The 20130-nt window shown below is 35.0% G+C and overlaps 1 protein-coding gene across 4 annotated transcripts in view; it reads left to right on the plus strand.

Moving 5' to 3' along the window:
• The first annotated feature begins 346 nt into the window (after positions 1–346).
• tead3a (TEA domain family member 3 a) overlaps positions 347–20130 on the plus strand; it is a 94587-nt gene continuing 74803 nt past the window's right edge. For 2 of the 4 annotated variants that reach the window (XM_056449528.1, XM_056449529.1), the window contains exons 1-2: positions 349–579; positions 13107–13215. In XM_056449528.1, coding sequence (XP_056305503.1) covers positions 13124–13215 — 92 coding nt within the window. In that variant the 5' untranslated portion in view covers positions 349–579; positions 13107–13123. Of the gene's footprint in view, positions 580–13106; positions 13216–20130 lie in introns of all 4 variants that reach the window. The other 2 variants (XM_056449530.1, XM_056449527.1) reach the window with 2 other exon arrangements.

The raw sequence follows: 20130 nt of genomic DNA on the forward strand, positions 1-20130 counted from the left end.
GCATCTCTTTTAGAGAAGTAGCATCTCATTTGTTTTAACATACACACGCACATGCATTCCTTAAGTTTCCATTGTTTTTTTTTGTTTTTGTTTTTTGTCTATTGCCGTACCCCTACCCTATCCCTAAACCCAACCCTCACAGGGAACTGTGGAAAACAATTCAGATACGCCTTTTGAGAAATGGGGACACCAGCAATGCCGTCAGAATTCACAATCTCCTTGTAATACCACTTTCGTAATACCATGTCATTATACACATTCTGATATGTCCCAAAAACACGCACGCGCTGGCACACACACACGCGGAGCGCATCTCGGCTGTGGTTTGCTGGTGAAGTTGGAGCGGGTGGAGGTTTGTCCTCCTCCTCCTCCTCCTTCTCGATTGACTCCTCCTCCAGCGCTCCGCTCGAGTTCGCCGTGATTTCATACCGAAGTCATACTTCACATTCCAGCTTTACTGTCAAATCAGGAGAAATATTTCTTCAAAAACATCAGCGTGGTTTGCGTTTGTAAATGAGCTCCTGCGATAAAGCCTGAAATCCCCTTTTTGCGCGCAGCAAAGCAGAGCTTGCGTTTAAGGTAAGTTCAAAAACTCTTATTGCGCTCCTTTGTCTCATACAGTCTCTGCGCTCGCGCTGCCTGCAGTTTTTACATCATTCTCATTTTTGGCATTTTTTCGGAGCTTCTACAGTGATCTTGCATTGCACGCTCACACGTGAGTTCACAGATGAAAACGTATTATTGATATTTTAATACACACATGCACGCGTATCAGCAATGTATGGGTATGAGAAAGTTTGTACTACTAATTCAGCGGAGCAAGTTTTTTTTTTTTAAATAGCCTAACACAGAATTGTGGATCCAACAGTCTCCAAAATATTTTTAATGAGGTTCAGAGTGTATGCTTTACATATAGTTAAATACAGCATTTTAACTTTTATCTAGCGTATATTTTTTCAAGAGTTTATTTTTTATTAACATTATATTTTTGTTTGTATATCTGACGTCACATTTTGGTGTTGTATCCATGTCCTAAATTGATTTCACACACATAGAAGTATATTATACGCAAGTTAAACCTTCACTTTAATCAAAATAACATTTGTGGAGGGAAAAAATCCCTTAAAAAATTGGTGAAACAATGTTCATTTAGCATAATACAGTTAGATAAAAATGAAACAACATACACAGTCTTACCTGTACTTATTAAAATATAGAAAAGAAAAAGTGTTCATTGCTTACAAATGGCAAAGTATAAAGATTTAAAATGACAATTAATGAGTATTTTAGTTCTGCACTGTGATCCTTAACTGAAGTCTTAATATTTCTTCAAATTACTCTTGCCTTTAAATACGTCTCACAAGATTTTTTGACATATAAACTATTGTTATGCTGACCTTATATAAACCATTTTTGTTGTAAACTGCTTAATTTCATTTAGTTTAGCTATGAAGCTGTAAGTTAACAAGAACAAGCTTTTAAAACCACTGGTTATTATTCTAAATCAAACTGGTTTGTGTTTGAATCATTTATTTATAAGTGTAAATGTGTGTGAAGAAAAATGGCTGTAAAGACGTCATGTAATACTGGCCACGTCTTTGTGTTTTATGTAGGTTAATGAGCTTTAAGTCTTTAAGAATGACTCCAAAAACCAGCTTGTTCTTGATAAAATGAAAATCTCCCTGCTCAGTCTTTCTCTCTTGAGTTATAAAAGCCGGTGTTGAGTGTAAAAATGGATCCTTCACTGGTATGATTCGTTTACAGCTGTTAAAGGGAGTGCATTAATCCCATTCTTCAGAAGTAGTCCTTTAAGATCACTTGGTTCGGTCATCACACGTGTCCATTCAGCCCCTCGGTTTTGCTGTGCACTGATTGAGCAGGTTTTTCAGGTTGTGTGAGGTTACGGTGAGCAATCGGAGGAGAATGTCTTGTAACAAATGTGACAGGCTATAAAAATACTTTAGAAGTTCCTTTCAGAGGACTTGTTGAAGTAGGAACTGTTCTGTCACATAAATGATCCCCAGTAGACTCTGTCCTAACAGAATATACAATGATCAGCTCGTAATATAGCTATATATACTTAGATGCTTTTACATTCATCCTATTATATAATTTTTTATTATTATTACAAAACAATATTATGATTGTCCTTTTTTCTTTGTCCATCTGTTAAGCAAGAACATTGTTCATTCACGTAGGCAAAATATTTCTAATTATTTATAATATACATTGTTTCTGGATAGGGATGTTCATTTCGGTTAATTTTGCCAACCCACAACTGCCGCTTGTTAATCGAATATTAACAGTTAACTGATCAGATTAGTATTAAATTATTATTTAATTAAAAAAAAAATTGTCGTGTCTATTTTGTGTCTGACATTAAATATTGCATTTTAAAATACTGATTTATTTTAACATGTGAACAACAGCCTACAGAACACCTTCTAGCACCTGCAGTGTTTCCAACAACAATATTTTTCACTTAAATGACAGATTTAGATTGCAAGGTAAAAACACTGACTGAATCCCTTTTAAGTATTAGCATATACTGTTTGTCCAATCATTTGTTTTGATTTTTCTTCTGTCAAATAAAAATAGCAGGCTACCTCAAATCGATAGCTCCATAGAAAATATGCATTTGATTTATGCTCTGCTGTAATCATTACATTACAAATCTCTCTCAACATTTATTATATAAGTCATTAGTTTAAAGATTATGTCTTTAGCATCTGATTTGATCTTAGAGCTTGTGTACTTTTATTTTCTCTCTCGTGGTTCATGTGCACGCTGCGCATGATGAAAGACAATGACAAGGCGTATATGTTGACTTTTTGTAAAGTATAGGCTACTATAGAATATAATAATTTTGTTTTTTACATATGATATTGCATAAATTGCTCGGTGTGATCGGCCCCTGAATCAGCTGCATATTGTGCACGAGTGTTGCTGTTGATGTTGTTATAACTGTAATATTTAATAATATTGTGATATTCAAGATTTGTACAGTAAAAAAGCTCTGAATAACTTGAAACAGCGACCACTAGTCTCTCCTCCATCTTTAAAAGTTCTTCATAGTCATCCTGACAAAACAAATACTGCTGTCACCTCAGCGGAAACCCCACCTCTGCTTTTATTTGATTGAAGAATGGAAAAGACACGACTGATGTAATGTGTTTTTTCGACTCAGAGTTGACTTTATTTCAACTGCGAGTGCACAGCACGCAATGGCAAAAACCCAAGGCATGCAGGGCATATAAGCAGTGCACAAAACGCTCGCCGCCATAAGTTAACCATTCAAGAGATGCGCCTTTCAACGCAAAACGCGTTTTCAGTGTGATCAGCCACTTATGCAGCCAAACTTTTAAAAAATATCAAGTAATATTTTTTTAATCATTTAACTGATACCATTAATCAGTTAAAATGCATCCTTCGGTTAACAGTTAATCAGTTATTATGAGCAGCCTTATTTCTGGATTAAATTATCTTTATAACACATGTAAATAGTGTTGGCTAAGTTGCTTAAAAAAAGTAATTATTTACTAATGACAGCATCAATATTGTATTTATATGTGTTTTCCAAATACTTTGTTGGCAAAGTAACTTAGTTTCTCAATAAGAAACGTAATTAATATATATATATATATATATATATATATATATATATATATATATATATATATATATATATATATATATATATATATATTATTTTAAATTATTTTAATTTGACTCAAACAGTGACACGTTTTAGAAATTCAACGTTTGGTATGAAAGAAATTAATAAAAATATATACACACAATTAAATTTTTTTGTGTCTTTATACATATACTGTTTAAAAAAATGTATCAAGGAAATTCAAATGATATTTATATATTTTATTAATTTCTTGCATACCGTATATTAAATTTCTGAAACATGTCATTGTTTTTTAGGCATGTGCAATTGTCAGACAAAATAAAACCTTCTTTAATTATGATTAAATATATAGGTAAATAATTTATTTGGAATGAAAAGTAATCCTTGATTTAAGTAGAGTAACTACTTATCTTTTAACTAATTACACCCAACACTGCTAACAATAATTCTGAATATTTAAAAACTAAGTTCATCACAGTGTTGATGACAATCAATCAAATGTATTCGTAATAATGTTATAATAATCAAACAATAATCAAACAGCACTGTGGCAATATTCCATTACTGTCTATAATTATCAGATTTAAATGGTGAAATATCATTATCATGTAGAATAGAAGTGCTGTGAGAAACCAGTGTTGATAATAGTCGCAGTATTTAAAGAGCCCCTATTATGGATTTTTTCTAAATAACCCTTCATGCAGTTTAAGACAGCTCTAAGTGAATGAAAAGATCCAGCTAAGCGTTAAACTAAAAGTGCACCATTTTGAGTCTTAATAAGAAAGAATTGCCTCAGAATTGTTGGCATGAGTTGCTCTTCAAATGGATCTTTAGCCATTTCTTCATGACATCTGAATGAAACATTGGCTGCCCATTTGTTGAGGATGCAGACCTGAGAAAACTTGAAACCCTCAAACACTGTAACGGATTCAGGCAGATTGGATTGCATGTTGTGAAGATGCTGTGCTTTGTAGTGTAAGAAAAATCTTTTTTACTGCCTAAAGACGAGGCTTCAAACAATGGTTAATGTATAGCTTTAAGCAATATATGAAACCCATTCATTTCAATAGCTTAAGCTACACTGACCAATGCGTACATTCAGCTAAATAAACTTTGATGAAGTTCAAAGTATAGTTATGCCACTTTTGCCACTGTGGTGAAATTTGTTGATTACTTCTGAATGTTTGTTGTCATTATTAGTCATATATAAAGAGTTATGATTAAAAAAAGAGCAATACACAGGTGTTTTATCACTGCAGTGTTTTATCAATACATTCCTACATTAGGTTCACTCATTTTAACTAGTCTATGATCATGGAATAAGAGGGATAATCAACGGCTTGCTGTGTTTTAAAGAATTGTAAATGCACATTGCGTAGACAACCACTTTCTCTTGGATGTTATCTGAAACGTACAACAAAATGTATTGTAAGTAATGCATTTCAGAATTGCAAAAATGTAGACAGCATTTCTGTTTACATGTTCTCCCATGTTCGCGTGGGTTTCCTCCGGGTGCTCCGGTTTTCACCACAGTCCGAAGACATGTGCTATAGGTGAATTGAATTAGCTAAATTGGCTGTAGCATATGATTGTGAATGCAAGAGTGTATAGATATTTCCCAGTGTTGGGTTGCGTCTGGAAGGGCATCCACTGCGTGAAACATATGCTGGATAAGTTTAATTCCTCTGTGGCGACCCCTGATTAATAAAGGGACTTAGCCGAAAATAAAATGAATAAATGATGAATGTTTTGCAAAAATGTAGACCAAGGTGTTCTTTAACTTAAATATGAAGTGAATGGTATGTATAGGAACGTGTTAGTAGAGGTCCGTTTTTCCAACGTGCTTGTAGCGATTTTCTTAACACTGTCTTTGAAGCTTCAAGAGGATCTGCAGAACATGACAAGTGTGTTAAATGAGCTCAGCTTTTTAAATAGCATTGCAGTGTGTTCTTTGTGCTTCTGGCCAGGACACTGCATGAGGAACGCTCACTTACTGATCTACACAAGCACTTCTGTCATCTAAAATTTAGGCTTGACCTTTTGTGTGTATCTTTCAGCACCTGCGGCTGGAGGTCAGGTGTGCTCTGTCTGTAAATCCAGACTTCAGGATTGTCACTCTTTCTCTAATTTCCTGTTGATCATCTGCTGTTGTCTGTTTTAGTCTGAACTTCGACATGTGTGACGAATTCTTTCCACATGCTACTGCATTGTTTTTTTAGCCATGTGCAAGAATTTAAGTTTGGGTTCTGGGCTAAAGGTCTATTTGGAGGGCATTTTTGGAGATGGCCTTTTATATGAAGTTTTAAAACATTGTTTTAAGAGCATATTTTACCCCAAAATAAAAAGTCTGACTTTTTTCAACCTCGTGTTTTTTCAAATCTCATCTTTAGAACACAAATGAAGATATTTTTTAGTACTGTTCATCATTCTTGTTCCTATGGAAGACACAGAATAAAAAAAATGAATTACTTAATAAAAAGAAAATATATATATAAAGTCAGAATTGTGAGTTTTAAAGTCCGAATTGCGAGTTATGAGGTTAGAAATGCAAGTTATAAAGTCAGAATTCTGAGTTATAAAGTCAGAATTGCAAGTTATAAAGTTAGAATTGCAAGATATAAAGTCAGAATTATAAAGTTAGAATTCTAAAAGAAAGACAATTCTGACTTTAAAACTTGCAATTCTGACTTTAAAACTCACAATTCTGACTTAAAACTTGCAATTCTGACTTTAAAACTCGCAATTCTGACTTTTTAACTCAGAATTCTGACTTTAAAACTCGCAATTCTGACTTTAAAACTCGCAATTCTGACTTTAAAACTTGCCATTCTGACTTTTTAACTCGCAATTCTGACTTTAAAACTCGCACTTTTCACTTTATAACTTGCAATTCTCACTTTATAACTTGCAATTTTGACTTTTTATAACTCAGAATTCAGACTTCAAAACTCGCAATTCAAACTTTAAAACTCGCAATTTTCACTTTATAACTTGCAATTCTCACTTTATAACTTGCAATTTTGACTTTTTATAACTCAGAATTCAGACTTCAAAACTCGCAATTCAGACTTTAAAACTCGCAATTCTGACTTTAAACTTGCAATTCTGACTTTTTAACTCGAAATACTGACTTTATAGCTCAGAATTCTGACTTTAAAACTTGCAATTCTGACTTTATAATATTAATTAATTATTTATTTATTTATTTATTCATTTATTCATTTATTTATTTATTTATTTATTTATTTATTTATTTATTTATATTCAGTGATGGGAACAGGCTTCCATATGTTCCATTAAAAATCAAAACAACTAAAATTTTTAAAGGTGCCTTACGTAAGTTTCACACCCAGTGGTTGTACTAGGCATTGCATTCCCAGTTCAAAACAAATGCAAGTGCAGGTTGCCAGATTGACGACATCAAAAGGAGCGTGCCTGACTATCCAGCCTAAAGGTTGATTTTCTAAATAAAAGCAATGACACACGATAGAAGTAATATTTTCCACATTAGAAGAAATTTTTGTCCTAACCAACACCTGAAATGTATATTTTAGAAATGTTTTTTATTTCTTGCAGCTGAACAACAGAAATCTGACAATGATCACCTCAGGTACACCTCATGTGCTTTATTCGGTGTTAAATGCTAATAGTTTAAGTAATAGTTTACCTCAGTGATTTAGCATCTACATTTAAAAATGTTAAATCTAATAATGTTTATTATGTATTAATTAGATTATAAACCTTACCATTTCGTTGGGTTGCAGTAAGTGCACTATTCTGTGCTTCTGAAAGGCTTTATTTAAATTTCTGTTGTGTTTCGTCTGGAGCAAACAGCCAAATTGCTTATCACATAGCGTGTGGTTAGGACACGGGGTTACAATGAAACCTGCTCACCTAATGTTTAAGTTTGTAATATTTATATTACTTGCTAATAAATAACCTCTCAACATGCGTCTCATTTCGGAGTCTGCTACTCTCCACCGAATGTTTCAGTGGCGGATACATACTTTGAGAGCAGCAGAGCAACCATCATCAAGTCCATCATCAAAGTATTCAGTATTATTAACTCCAGAACTGTCTTGATCATCTGCACTCCCAAAGAGCGGCTCACATTAACTCTTGTTCTCTTTGACTTACTGGATGGAAAGCCGCCAGCATGCTGGTCAGGATCTAGAGTGTATGAATGTCTGGAGAGGAAATTGTGTGATGGACAGTGAACATCTGGGATTCTGAGAGGAAGCCCTGTTGGAGATCATTATGAATCACATGCAAATATGCATCAGACAAAACATGTTGATATTTTTGGGCGGCTTCATATTTAGATCACAAAACTGAAAAACAAGGATTTGTGGATTTGTTGCTTGGTCAAACATTTAAGTTTTTGAGAAGGGCAGCCAAACTTTTGACATCCTGCAGTTTAATAAATTTGTCCATTTATAAGCAAGGATAACCCAACAAGTCTAGCCAGCTTCTATGGACAACTTTTTTTACGTCCAATAATGACGTCAATTTACGCTGAGACTTGGTTGGTTTTAGGTTGTGTTGTAAAGTGACAAAAATCCAACATCTGATAGATGTCATAGTGGTAACGTCCACACAAAGTCAAGGTGTAACATGATTAGACATTGATATTTGGTTGATTGTAGGCTGGACATTGGACATTGACGTTGGCATGACCTTGGGTTCTGACATCAACCCAATTTTCATATCCTAACAAAATCCAATGTCAATATGACGTTATGTTGACGTCCTGTGCATGCAGGTAAGCTTCTTTGCTCTTTCAGCATCCTCAGCTTAGATTCTGCCAGAGCTTTCTATGGCCCTTTTTTACACCTAGAAGTACAATTTATTTTTTGAATAGGTGCAAATTGGGTCTATAATGTTTAGCACTTGTCCTGAGTAGGCCTGTCACAATATCTAATTTTTGTTGTATGCTATACTACACCAAAATATATTGCAATAAAGGATATTATTGTTATTTTAAGACCATTTTATGCCACTCATTATATACTGCCAGAATGACAAAATAATAACACAACGCAAGTACACTCTTCCAAAGAACACATAATATTTTATTCTTAAGAATATTTCATTTAATTCTAGTCATTTGAACAATTTAATAATTAGGAATTGGCGTCAGATTTTAAAAACGCATATCCCAACTAAAAATAAGAAATCTTAACAAAAAAGCCTGAATTGGTAGCTGGAATTGTTTTTTTTTTATGTATGGGCGATATACACTCACTGGCCACTTTAATAGGTGCACCTTACTAGTACCAGGTTGGACCCCCTTTAGCCTTCAGAACTGCCTTAACATAGTCTCAACAGGGTACTGGAAATATTCCTCAGAGATTTTGGTCCAAATTGACATGACAGCATCACACGGGTTGCTTTAGATTTTTCAGCTGCACATCCATAATGTGAATGTCCCATTCCACCACATCCCAAAGGTACTTTCCGAAGTTGACACCAAATTCTGCTTCTACCATCCAAATGTCACAGCAGAAATCGAAACTCCTAAGACCAGGCAACATTTTTCCAATCTTCTTTAGTCAAAGTTTGGTGAGCATGTGTGAATTTTAGCCTTAGTTTCTTGTTCTTAGCTGACAGGAATGGCACATGGTGTGGTCTTCTGCTGATGTAGCCCATCCACCTCAAGGTTGGACATGTTGTGCATTCAGAGATGCTCTTCTGCATAGCTCGGTTGTAACAAATGGCAATTTGAGTTACTGTTGCCTTTCTATCAGCTCGAATCAGTCTGACTATTCACCTATGACCTCTGGCATCAACAAGAAATTTGTGTGAAAATCCCAGCAGATCAGCAGTTTCTGAAATACTCAGACGAGCCCATCTGGCACCAACAACCATGCCACATTCAAAGTCACTTAAATCACCTTTCTTCCCCATTCTGATGCTCGGGTTTGAACTGTAGCAGATCATCTTGACCATGTCTGCCTAAATGCACAGAGTTGCTGCCATGTGATTGGCTGATTAGAAATTTGCATCAAAGAGCAGTCGGACAGGTGTACCTAATAAAGTGGCCGGTGAATGTATATTGCATCGTCAAAAATGATTGAGGTCATGTCCATGTGTTGTGCAATAAGTTGATATATTGATTACTATGACAGGCCTAGTCCTAAGCAGATTGTTTAAAATCACATGCGTTTGTACATATTAGCACATGTCAGCTGCCAACTGCTACAACGTAAATAGTCTATGAAAACTATGTTGATACTGTTTGTCCTATAACTATTTTTTTTTACATTTGTGATATAATACTGTTTGCAATCCACTAATTTATTACACCATTTTGGGTTTATTTTATTAAAATAAAAATAATAAATTGGGTTTATTTTATTTTATTTTATTATGTTCCTATACATACCATTCAATTTACACTCATGTTTGTTGTGATCTCATCAAAACAAATAATTGGTGTCTTGTAATGTCAACTTAAAAGAAATAACTGGTTTTCTTGTGATCACAACTTATTTTTTTACTTGAAAAAATTTTAAACCATTTTAAAGAATAGCTTCTCAACCGCATAGTCAATATAAAAGTGCAAGTAGCTTTTATTTAGTTTAGATGACAAATTCCTCAGATGACACTTCAAAAATTGTTTAGCTTCTTGTATTTCATTATTGTCCTCATTTGTTTCAATTACATTTTTATCATTATTACATGTTGTCATATATAATATACCATATATTATATTACATTTATTTATTTAAAAGAAATACCAGTGTGATGTTTGTAATATTATTCAAGATGTAACAGATCATGTAACAAATTTGAGATTTGATGCTTTATTTACTCTCAGACATGTGCCTTGACTAGTATCTTGACTTTTGCAGTTGGCAAACTGGTTGGGGTTATGTCACGTTCAAATGAAAACAGGTAGACCCATTTTGTCAAGATCGCAAGAAAATAGCCGAACGTTTATTTTCTCTCACTCAAGGAAGTGAAAAAATGCAGTAAATATGAATGATGTTCCTTGAGGAACGAGGGGGTTGGGATTGTGTTAAACTCTGAGAAAACTGCAGCAGCAGGTCGTACAGGTTTGACAAGGGTTGGGTCCACAGAAGGAAGAGAGATGTTCAATCTTCACCCCGTACTAACAGGTTTTTGTCTCTTTATAGCAAGACTTCACCTGTCACATGTGAAGTTTTTAATATGACAGTCTGTTATTGTAGAAACCATTCTGTTCAATCACTGTCATACAAAATATAGAGTTTTTCTTTGCAGTTTAGAAAATGGGCATTAGATATGACAAGAATTAAGTTAAATTTTGTCAGAACTAATTTATCGGTCACACTTTACAATAAGGTTTCATTAGTTAATGTATTAATAGCAAGAACTAATAATGAGCAATACATGTACAGCATTTATTAACTAGCATGTTGTTAGCATGTTTTTATAAGAATTAGCATGTTTCTAGTATGAATTAGCATGTTTTTAGAATGAATAGTATGTTTTTAGAATGTTTGTTAGTATGATTCTAGTATGGATTAGTATATTGTTAGTATGGAGTGGTATATTGTTAGTCTGTTTCTAGTATGGATTAGTAGATTGTTAGTATGGATTAGTGTGTTGTATATCAAATGTAACGTCAGTTTTTTTTTTTTTACAATGGAAGTCTATGGGACAGTTGCTAGGGTGTCATAAGGGGTTGCTAAAGTGTGGTTAGTAAGTTAAAAGGTCATCAGTGATTGGCAGATTGGTAGTCTGAGTTAAATGAGCCCAACCTTAAGTCTGTATGACAGTCTGGTGCAAAGTAATGAAGTCACAAATTTCGGTCCAATGTTAAGCCAATGGGACTTTTCCAAATTTTCTGAGTGAGTTTTAGGAAAACCATAAGTTGGATCAGTTAGAAAAGATATAGAAACCTGGGTCAGAGCAGTTTGAAGGTTTGGTGTTAGGTTGTTTTTTGTAGCTTGAACAGTTTAGGAAGAGATGCAAATAGAAATTAGTCTCAGAAGAAGAAGTTTATGTAGTATAACAGTATGCTGCCTTTCTCAAGCCGCGATTCATCAGTGTATCGGTCATATGTCAGCTTATAGAAAAAACAGCTAATCGTCGTGACTTTGAAGCCTTCCAGTGTCCCTGTTTCTGTTACACTCAGTAAACAGTGGTTAGTTTGGTGAACTGTAGACCTTCACGGCCAGTCACAGTCATTTCTGTTGAAACCTTCAGTGCCGATTGTTCCCGAATTTCAGTATCGTGAAAACACTAGTAGGAAATGGCCTTATGAAGTCCATTTCATTTATATTTTACAAATTTTCCATGAATTTCAGTGTACCCATGCAAATGAATCGTTTGCCTTTTAATATTTTTGTATTTGTATTTTGAATTTTTTGAACTTAGGATTTTAATGGTTAAATTAGGTTTTAGTAAAAACATTTAAATCATAAAATCAATACATGTTTAAAATGCAGAATTTTGAATTCCAGTCATTTGAAACACTCAACATTTCTTCCCACTGATATTGTTTAGTACAACTTCAGTTGTTTCTCAAATGCTACTGTACTTGCTATACTACATTGTAAGGATAAGTTCTTGACTTGTAGCTTTTCCTTCTTTCACATGTGTGTTTTTTACTTCATGTTGACATCACAGGTGGCCCTTCATGTCCTGTTGATTATGTATTGATAGGACTTGAAAAACAGTTGCTGTTTCTTTCTTTCTTTCTTTCTTTCTTTCTTTCTTTCTTTCTTTCTTTCTTTCTTTCTTTCTTTCTTTCTTTGAAACGGTCTCAGATTGTTTCAACTTTGAACCAATGTTTATAAATGTAACAGAATTTCATGCCTTACTAATGTAACCTCTTTACGCAAACAATGAAAATGCATTTATATCATTGCATTTATCAGTAAATGCTACCATGGCAAAAAAATAGGCTTTTGTAAATGAGCTCAAATGAATTTTGAAAACGATTTAACTCAAAATTTGACAAATTTTGTAACAGTTTGTGTAATATCTATGGGGATTTCAGAATCCATTCAGAAATCATCATTCAGAAATGAAAAAAAACAGTCATCATTTACTCACTTATTTCAAACCTTTACTTGTTTTTGTTTTTTTTCTTTTGAACACAAAAGAAGATATTTTATCCAGGCTCATTCTGGAAATGTACCACTATATACATTTCTGGAGAGCGCCAAATACATCCCAGGAGCTACGTTTTTTGCAGTTTTTGTTTTCGTGAATCCACCAGAGGCCATTGTGTATGTTTTTTGAGATCTCAAATTTCTCTCCCGAGTGCTATTTGCACCTGCTTGTCTCGTGTAAATTCATAAATTCACCAGAGGCCGCTATCAACTGTCTGGCTGATCAACCAACCGATCACCCCTCGCCTCATTTTTATCACATTTTCAAATTGTACCTCATTCTCACCGTTATTTACTTGTTTATTTTATTATTTTTTTTGCTTCTGTTTTTGTCTTACTCACTTTCTGGAACCGTTCTTCGCCAGACTTGAACCCCGTAGTCATGGTCAACTCCTCTCTGCAACTCAAGTCCACCGACATACAAGGCGAGCTACTGGACAAACTGGTAACAGCAGGAAAAGCGTCCATACGGAGGTAAGCGGTCAACGGATAAGCGTGAAAAGAAACAGCCTCATACTGCCCCGTAGTGTTCGTTTTAAAGACGAAATGCAGCCATACATACTTCTGGGTTCATAATTTGTGATATCCAGAAACGTATATAGGGCTACGTTTTCTGAATGAGCCTATGTTGGAAAAATCTGTAACCATTGACTTATTATTTACAAATAACATATTATTTGATATTCCTTATGTCTTCTGTGTCTCTCATATTTTGAACCACTTGAGAGTGAGTAAATAGTGAGTCAATTTTCATTTTTGAGTGAACTATCTCTTTAAATTCTTGTTTTTATTTCTGAATTGCACAATTCTGATTGTGTTTTCTGCATTGCAGACATTGTAGTGCTCTAATAATGCAATATTTAGACCATGAGTTTCAAACTTGATTCATGGACGGCCTTAGCTCTGCACAGTTTTTTCACCTACCCTAATCAAACACAGCTGATCCAACTAATCAAGGTCATACCTGTCAACCCTCCCATTTTTCCCAGAATTCTCCCATATTTCACAGGTCTATCCCGCTATCCTCCCGTAAAAGTATTTTCCCGTATTTCTCCTGTATTTACAGTCTTTCTCTGAAGGGTGGCAAATAAACTTTAAAGAACCAAGCCTCCCTATATGCAATTCATACCACCGAACCACCAGGGGCCGCCCCTTGCTCTTAAATGTGAGTCTGTTCTGTGCGTTCGCTTTGTTTAGGCATGAAAACACTTTGAAATAAACATAAAAACGGCGGGATTCCCTTTCCTTTTCATTACAGATGCCGTCTCCACTTCATATGCAATCATCAAAACAGTCAAATAACGGTGCAAGACTGTCAGCTGACATGCTCTATAGTGATAAATAGATGCTGTTTCCCAAACGAATTCCGTACACGTGATTTGAAGCGGAGCGAAAGTCTGGGTTTTGGGTGTGTGTTTAAACAGACATATACACATAATTAATAATAATAACATCTAAAGATGTCGATCTTGGTGTTTATTTTTTTTTATAAACACAACTAATTTCGTCCTGTGTGCATTTTTAAAGTGACACTGTACATTCATGACAATTTAATGAAAATAAAAAAATCTAAATAAATAAGAGATTCATTTGTTGCTCTTTAATCAGAATGCGTTAGTTATACAGGGAAGAAATGGCTAATGAGATTTGATAGCTTGATTCTATTTCATTAGAATAGCTATTCATTTTAATAAGCTGAACTGTTTGCTAATGTATTTGCTGCTAATGTATACTATTTAATTTTACTTTTGTAAATAATAATATTACTCTCAATGACAGCCTGTAGTCTCTGCTGTCAAACAGATTCATCAAACCTGAACTTCAGTATTTACAGACATGCTACAGCAGCTTCTTGAATGATTATTTTTTTAGTCTATAATATATCTCAGTTTACTATGTTTTACTATCCTCACATATATAAATGTACTTTAGAGCCCTGCAACCACTACTAGTAAAAAAAATATAAAAATCTGATTCCCTGAATTATTACATATCTGAATAATTTTTGGTTTGACTTTTTGTATTTGAGCATAATTGTGCGCATTCCATACAAATGGTCTTCTGAACATATTTCAGGAGACATTTTGAAGGTATTTGTCAAAGCCTCAATGTTTTGCTTCAGGCATTTTTGACGATCGTGCTCTAAAGTAGGCAACACACTTCTCCATGTAGGGCAGTGTTAGCAGGATCTTGTCAAGTTGCCTGGTGAAATAAAACACACTTAAAACCTCAGAACACCATTCAGATTCATATATTCTCTCAACCGGCCATTAAACCATCAGAGGGTTGAGCATTACTTGCGCGTGCCTTAAAACGCCCTCCTTATCTGTAACCCGATCCCGGGTAGCAGCTGCCGTCTACTTGTTGCCCTGTTGTTCTTTGTGAAAGGGTGTGTGTGCGTGTGTGCGTGTGTGTGTGTGTGTGTGTGTGTGTGTGTGCAAGCGGAGAGTTGTTGATGAGCAAAAGCCTTTTCCCTGTTGACAAGCATTGCAGCTGTTTTTCCAAGTCTCAGAGGAGAACCGTCTCCTGTCTGAAGACCAGTCCAAAAAACTCATACACAAATCTGCTATTCGCTCCTTAATGCTTATTTATACACTAAGATGTGTGTGTGTGTGTTTTTTATAGATTGTAATGTAACAGAAAGTTAAGCTTTTGCTAAGCATTGGCCTGATTTCTCTCATAAAATATCTGGCTTAGTTAAAACTATAAATAAATAAATAAATGAGAGCGTCATGGTGGCGCAGTGGGTAGCACAATCGCCTCATAGCAAGAAGGTCGCTGGTTGGAGCCCCGGGTGGGTCAGTTGGTATATCTGTGTGGAGTTTGCATGATCTCCCCTTGTTTCTTCTAGGTGCTCCGCCACAGTCCAAAGACATGTGCTATAGGTGAATTGAATAATCTAAATTGGCCTTAGTGTATGTTTATGAATGCAAGAGTGTATGGGTGTTTCCCAGTGTTGGTTTGTGGCTGAAAGGGCATCCGCTGCGTAAAACACGTGCTGGATAAGTTGGCGGTTCATTCTGCTATGGCGACCCCAGATTAATAAAGGGACAAAGCTAAAAAGAAAGAAGAAATTAAATAAATAAATAAATAAATAATTAAGTGAGTTAATAACATCACTGCAGGCATGACGTCATTTTGACGTTGTACGCCAACGTACCCCAACAATGTGGGGACGTTGGATTTTGTTTGGAAAGGAAAATCAGGTTGACGTCAGAACCCAATGTCAGGCTGACGTAAATGTCCAACGTCCAACCTAAAATCAACCAAATATCAACGTCTAATCATGTTGCACCTTGATGTTGTGTGGACGTTATCATTATGACATCTATCAGATGTTGGATTTTGGTCACTTTCCAACACAACCTAAAATCAACCAAATATAAACGTTATTTTTTGCCATTGTTATTGGACGTCAAAATAACGTTGTCCTTAGACGCTGGCTAGATATTGAATTTTGGTCACCTGACGTCATGATCTAATCTAACATAATATTAACATCTTATGATGCTGTGTGCCTGCTGGGATTAGTCTGGTAATTCTTTAGAAAATGTAATATGTATTGTTTAAGAAATTATTTTTTTTAAAAAAGCATATAATATATATATATATATATATATATAATAATATTTAAGTTATTTGTCCTTTGAAATTCTGTAAAAATCCAATATTTTAGGGATCTACTGATGTATCTGTGTCTGATATAGTATTCATTTAAAGCAGTGTTCTCAAACTCAATTCCTGGAGGGACACCTGCTTAATAGTCTCTAGTAGTCTTAAACACCTTGATTAGTAGGAACAGCTGTATTTGATTTGGCGTGGAGCAAAACTGTGCAGAGCTGCAGCCCTCCATGAATCGAGTTTGAGACCCAAAGCTATTGGAAATATTAAAGAAAAGGCAGATACCAATGGCTTATTATTTACATAGAGGCAATAAGCTGCACAGCCTTTAAAAAATCCAATGTTTTTCCTCAAATCAAAATCATTAAATATCAAAAAAAATTTGCACTGGCTAATTGTTTTTAAAATTATCATGCTACCTTATAGGGCAGCATGTGTGTTCAGTGGTTAGCATGATCGCCTCACAGCAAGGAGGCCGCTGGTTCGAGTGCCGGCTGGGTCAGTTGGCATTTCTGTGAGGAGTTTGCATGTTCTCCCCATGTTGGCATGGGTTTCCTCTGGGTGCTCCCGTTTCCCCCATAGTTCAAAGATATTTGCCGGTTTGTAAACATTCAGGATGCGCACGCATCGAGGTTGCGTATAAAAACCGGGAGCGCTAGCATTTACAGCGAGAGTATGACAACCGATGCGGTGCAGAGTTTGTTATTGTATTGGAGATAAGTTATATTGATTACATATTATATATATATTATTTACATAATGCTTTCAACGTATTATAACAGCTTGTCACCCAGTGAAAAGCACATTTATTCGGAAAAATTAACATTAAAGTGAGCAGCGTTCATCTGACAGATTCATCTGTGATAGCATCCTCCTAATGGATATTGGATAAGGCAAAATGACCAAGCATCCAGCCTGAAATATACAACTATCTCATTGAAACTCCAAGTAATTTTACAAGAGAGAAGTTAAAGGCCTAAAATTCACCATATTGAACTGTTTTTGCTGAAATCTAACATTGCTGGAATCAAAAACGAGTAAAGTGTATGACTCAGCAGAGAGTCGAGCACTTTTATTTAGTTCCTCACTCCATTCAGCTCTTCTGACGTCTGCGGTAGGCATTAAAAGCAGTGTGGGTAGATGTTGTACGGTAAAATTTAAGTTTTCTATTTTTGGACTTTCGATTTTGCAAACATGTTTCAAAACACGACATGTTTGCTATTTGTCTTTTGCAACTGGTATGCATGGTTGAACCTGTGTGATGTCATGTGTGACGTAGGTTGGTAATTCCCCTATAGAGTGTGTGTATGGGTGTTTCCCAGTACTGGGTTGTGGCTGGAAGGGCATCCGCTGCATAAAACATGCTGAATTAGTTGGCGGTTCATTCCGCTGTGATGACCTCTAAAATAGAGACTAAGCCAAAGGAAAATGAATGAATGAAGGCTAACTTATAAAACCTTGAATGATCTGACACCACAATATTTGTCTGAGCTTTTAATACCCTTACCCCTGCATGTGCTTCACGCTCGTCTGATGCTGGCCTTTTAACTGTTAACTCCACGCAGCTAAAATCTATGGGGCATTCTCTTCATTGGTGTAACACGATAGTTTATGTCAAAACATTTATGGTAGATTCAAAGCGTGTAATTTAAGGATCACGGTGCAGCCACATTTGCCACATTCTTTTAAATTAGGATTAGGTTTACCATATTTGTCAAAAGTTATATTTTGTAACGCTAAGCATGTGTAATTCCATGGTTCACTACAGTACAAATGTGTGATTTCTTCATTCATTTTTCCTTCAGCTTAGTCCCTTATATATCAGGTGTCACAACAGCGGAATGAACCGCCATCTATTCCAGAATAAGTTTTACGCAGTGGATGCCCTTCCAGCCGCAACCCAGTATTGGGAAACACTGATACACTCTCACATTCACACACACATACACTACGGCCAATTTTGTTTATCCAATTCACCTGTAGTGCATGTCTTTGGACTGTAAGGAAAAGCGGAGCATGCTGGGTAAAGCAGAGCACATGGAGGAAACCCATGCAAACACAGGAATACCATGCAAACTCCACACAGAAATGCTAACTGGCCCAGCTGGGCCTCCAACCATAGACCTTCTTGCTGTGAGGTGACAGTGCTAACCACTGAGCCACCGTGCTGCCCATTTGTGATTGTTTATTACTATTATTATCTCTACAAATTAATATTAATACTACTAATAAAACAAGTAAAACAAAATCATATGCAGAGCGCAGATCTAAATGCAAGTCTGCATATTGATAGCTTTTTTTTCATTGTTAAATTGACTTTAATTTGAACAGTCACAACAGACATGTTTTTAAATACTGTGGCATTTTTGGAATGCCATTTGATTATTGTAAACAATGGACCGATCACAACAGAATGGAGCATCTGACCAACCAGAGCAGAATAGACTGTCCTGAAAAAAAGAAACAACTCTCACAAAATACATCTCTGAATGAATCTTTGGAAACTCTTGGAGAAATAAGGTGATAAGTCTTGAGATAAACATAAAGGAAACATAAGGCACGGAAGAGCGAGGACAAAAGTAACATTTTTCATAAAAACCTCATTTTAAGAAATGTTTTTAGCAGAAATATATATTTTTGCTTTGGTTCCTAACTTACAACTGTGGTGTATAAAAATCAGGTATTGTTTTGTATCAGTGTAGAACAACTTAAATATAATTTCACTTTAATCAAAAGTTGCACATTGTTATTTTGACCCCATTGGCAGAGATGAAAGTAAAAGGGTCAAAAGTAACACAACAACATTTGCTAGATTTACTGGCTTAATTTTGTTTATTTGAAATATATCTGACTATGACCTTGTTAATGTTCATTGCAAACAAATTTTGTCCTTTATGGTACAGGTCAGTACAGGTCACCTTTATCAGGCTTGTGTTTCCACTTCTAAAAGTGTACCAATGTTTTGCTGGGCATGGTGTACAACAGAAAATTTCAGTCGACTTCATTCTCGCTGAGGAAATCTCACTCTAAGCAAAGCTGTATGGGTCGTTCACATATCGTATGAGAAGCACTTCCACAAAGCAGATGCTTTATACACACATGGAAACAGGCCATTAAACTGCATTTTTATTTTAAATTTCACCTCGAGCAAATGTTTCATAGAAATCCAACAATGCAAAATGTTAAAATTTCTACAATTTATATATATATTTATTTATTATATATATATTTATTTATATATATATATATAATTATATTTATTTATTATATATATATATTTATTTATTTATTTATTTATTTATTTATTTATTTATAATATATATATTTTAATTATTATTGGCAATATACAATAATTTTATTAAACAACTGAATCCAAACACTACAAACTCTAATGTGGAAGTGTAAAAAAGGTATGGTTATTAGCAGTGGGACATAAATAACAGTGTTACTTTTGTCCGCACCTTGCCATCTAAACCTGATTTACTTTTAAACTGAAAAACTCAGACATTTCAAACTTAAGGGTGTGTTATTGCACTAAATAACTGGTAGATTGATCATTCATGTGACACATGAAAAAAGAAGCACAACTCATAACAAAAAAAATAAACACTACAATAATTTACTTTTTGGACTTAAAGGGCCATGAAACTCCCCTCTTTCGGTTCAAGTCTACCTCAGAATTTAAAACAATAAACGCTTCATAACATGTGCAAACACAGCAGCATGGATATAGGCGATGTGTCTGAATGGTAACGAACTCAACTGATA

The sequence above is a fragment of the Danio aesculapii genome, chromosome 23 (assembly GCF_903798145.1).
Source record: "Danio aesculapii chromosome 23, fDanAes4.1, whole genome shotgun sequence".
Classification (NCBI taxonomy): domain Eukaryota; kingdom Metazoa; phylum Chordata; class Actinopteri; order Cypriniformes; family Danionidae; genus Danio; species Danio aesculapii.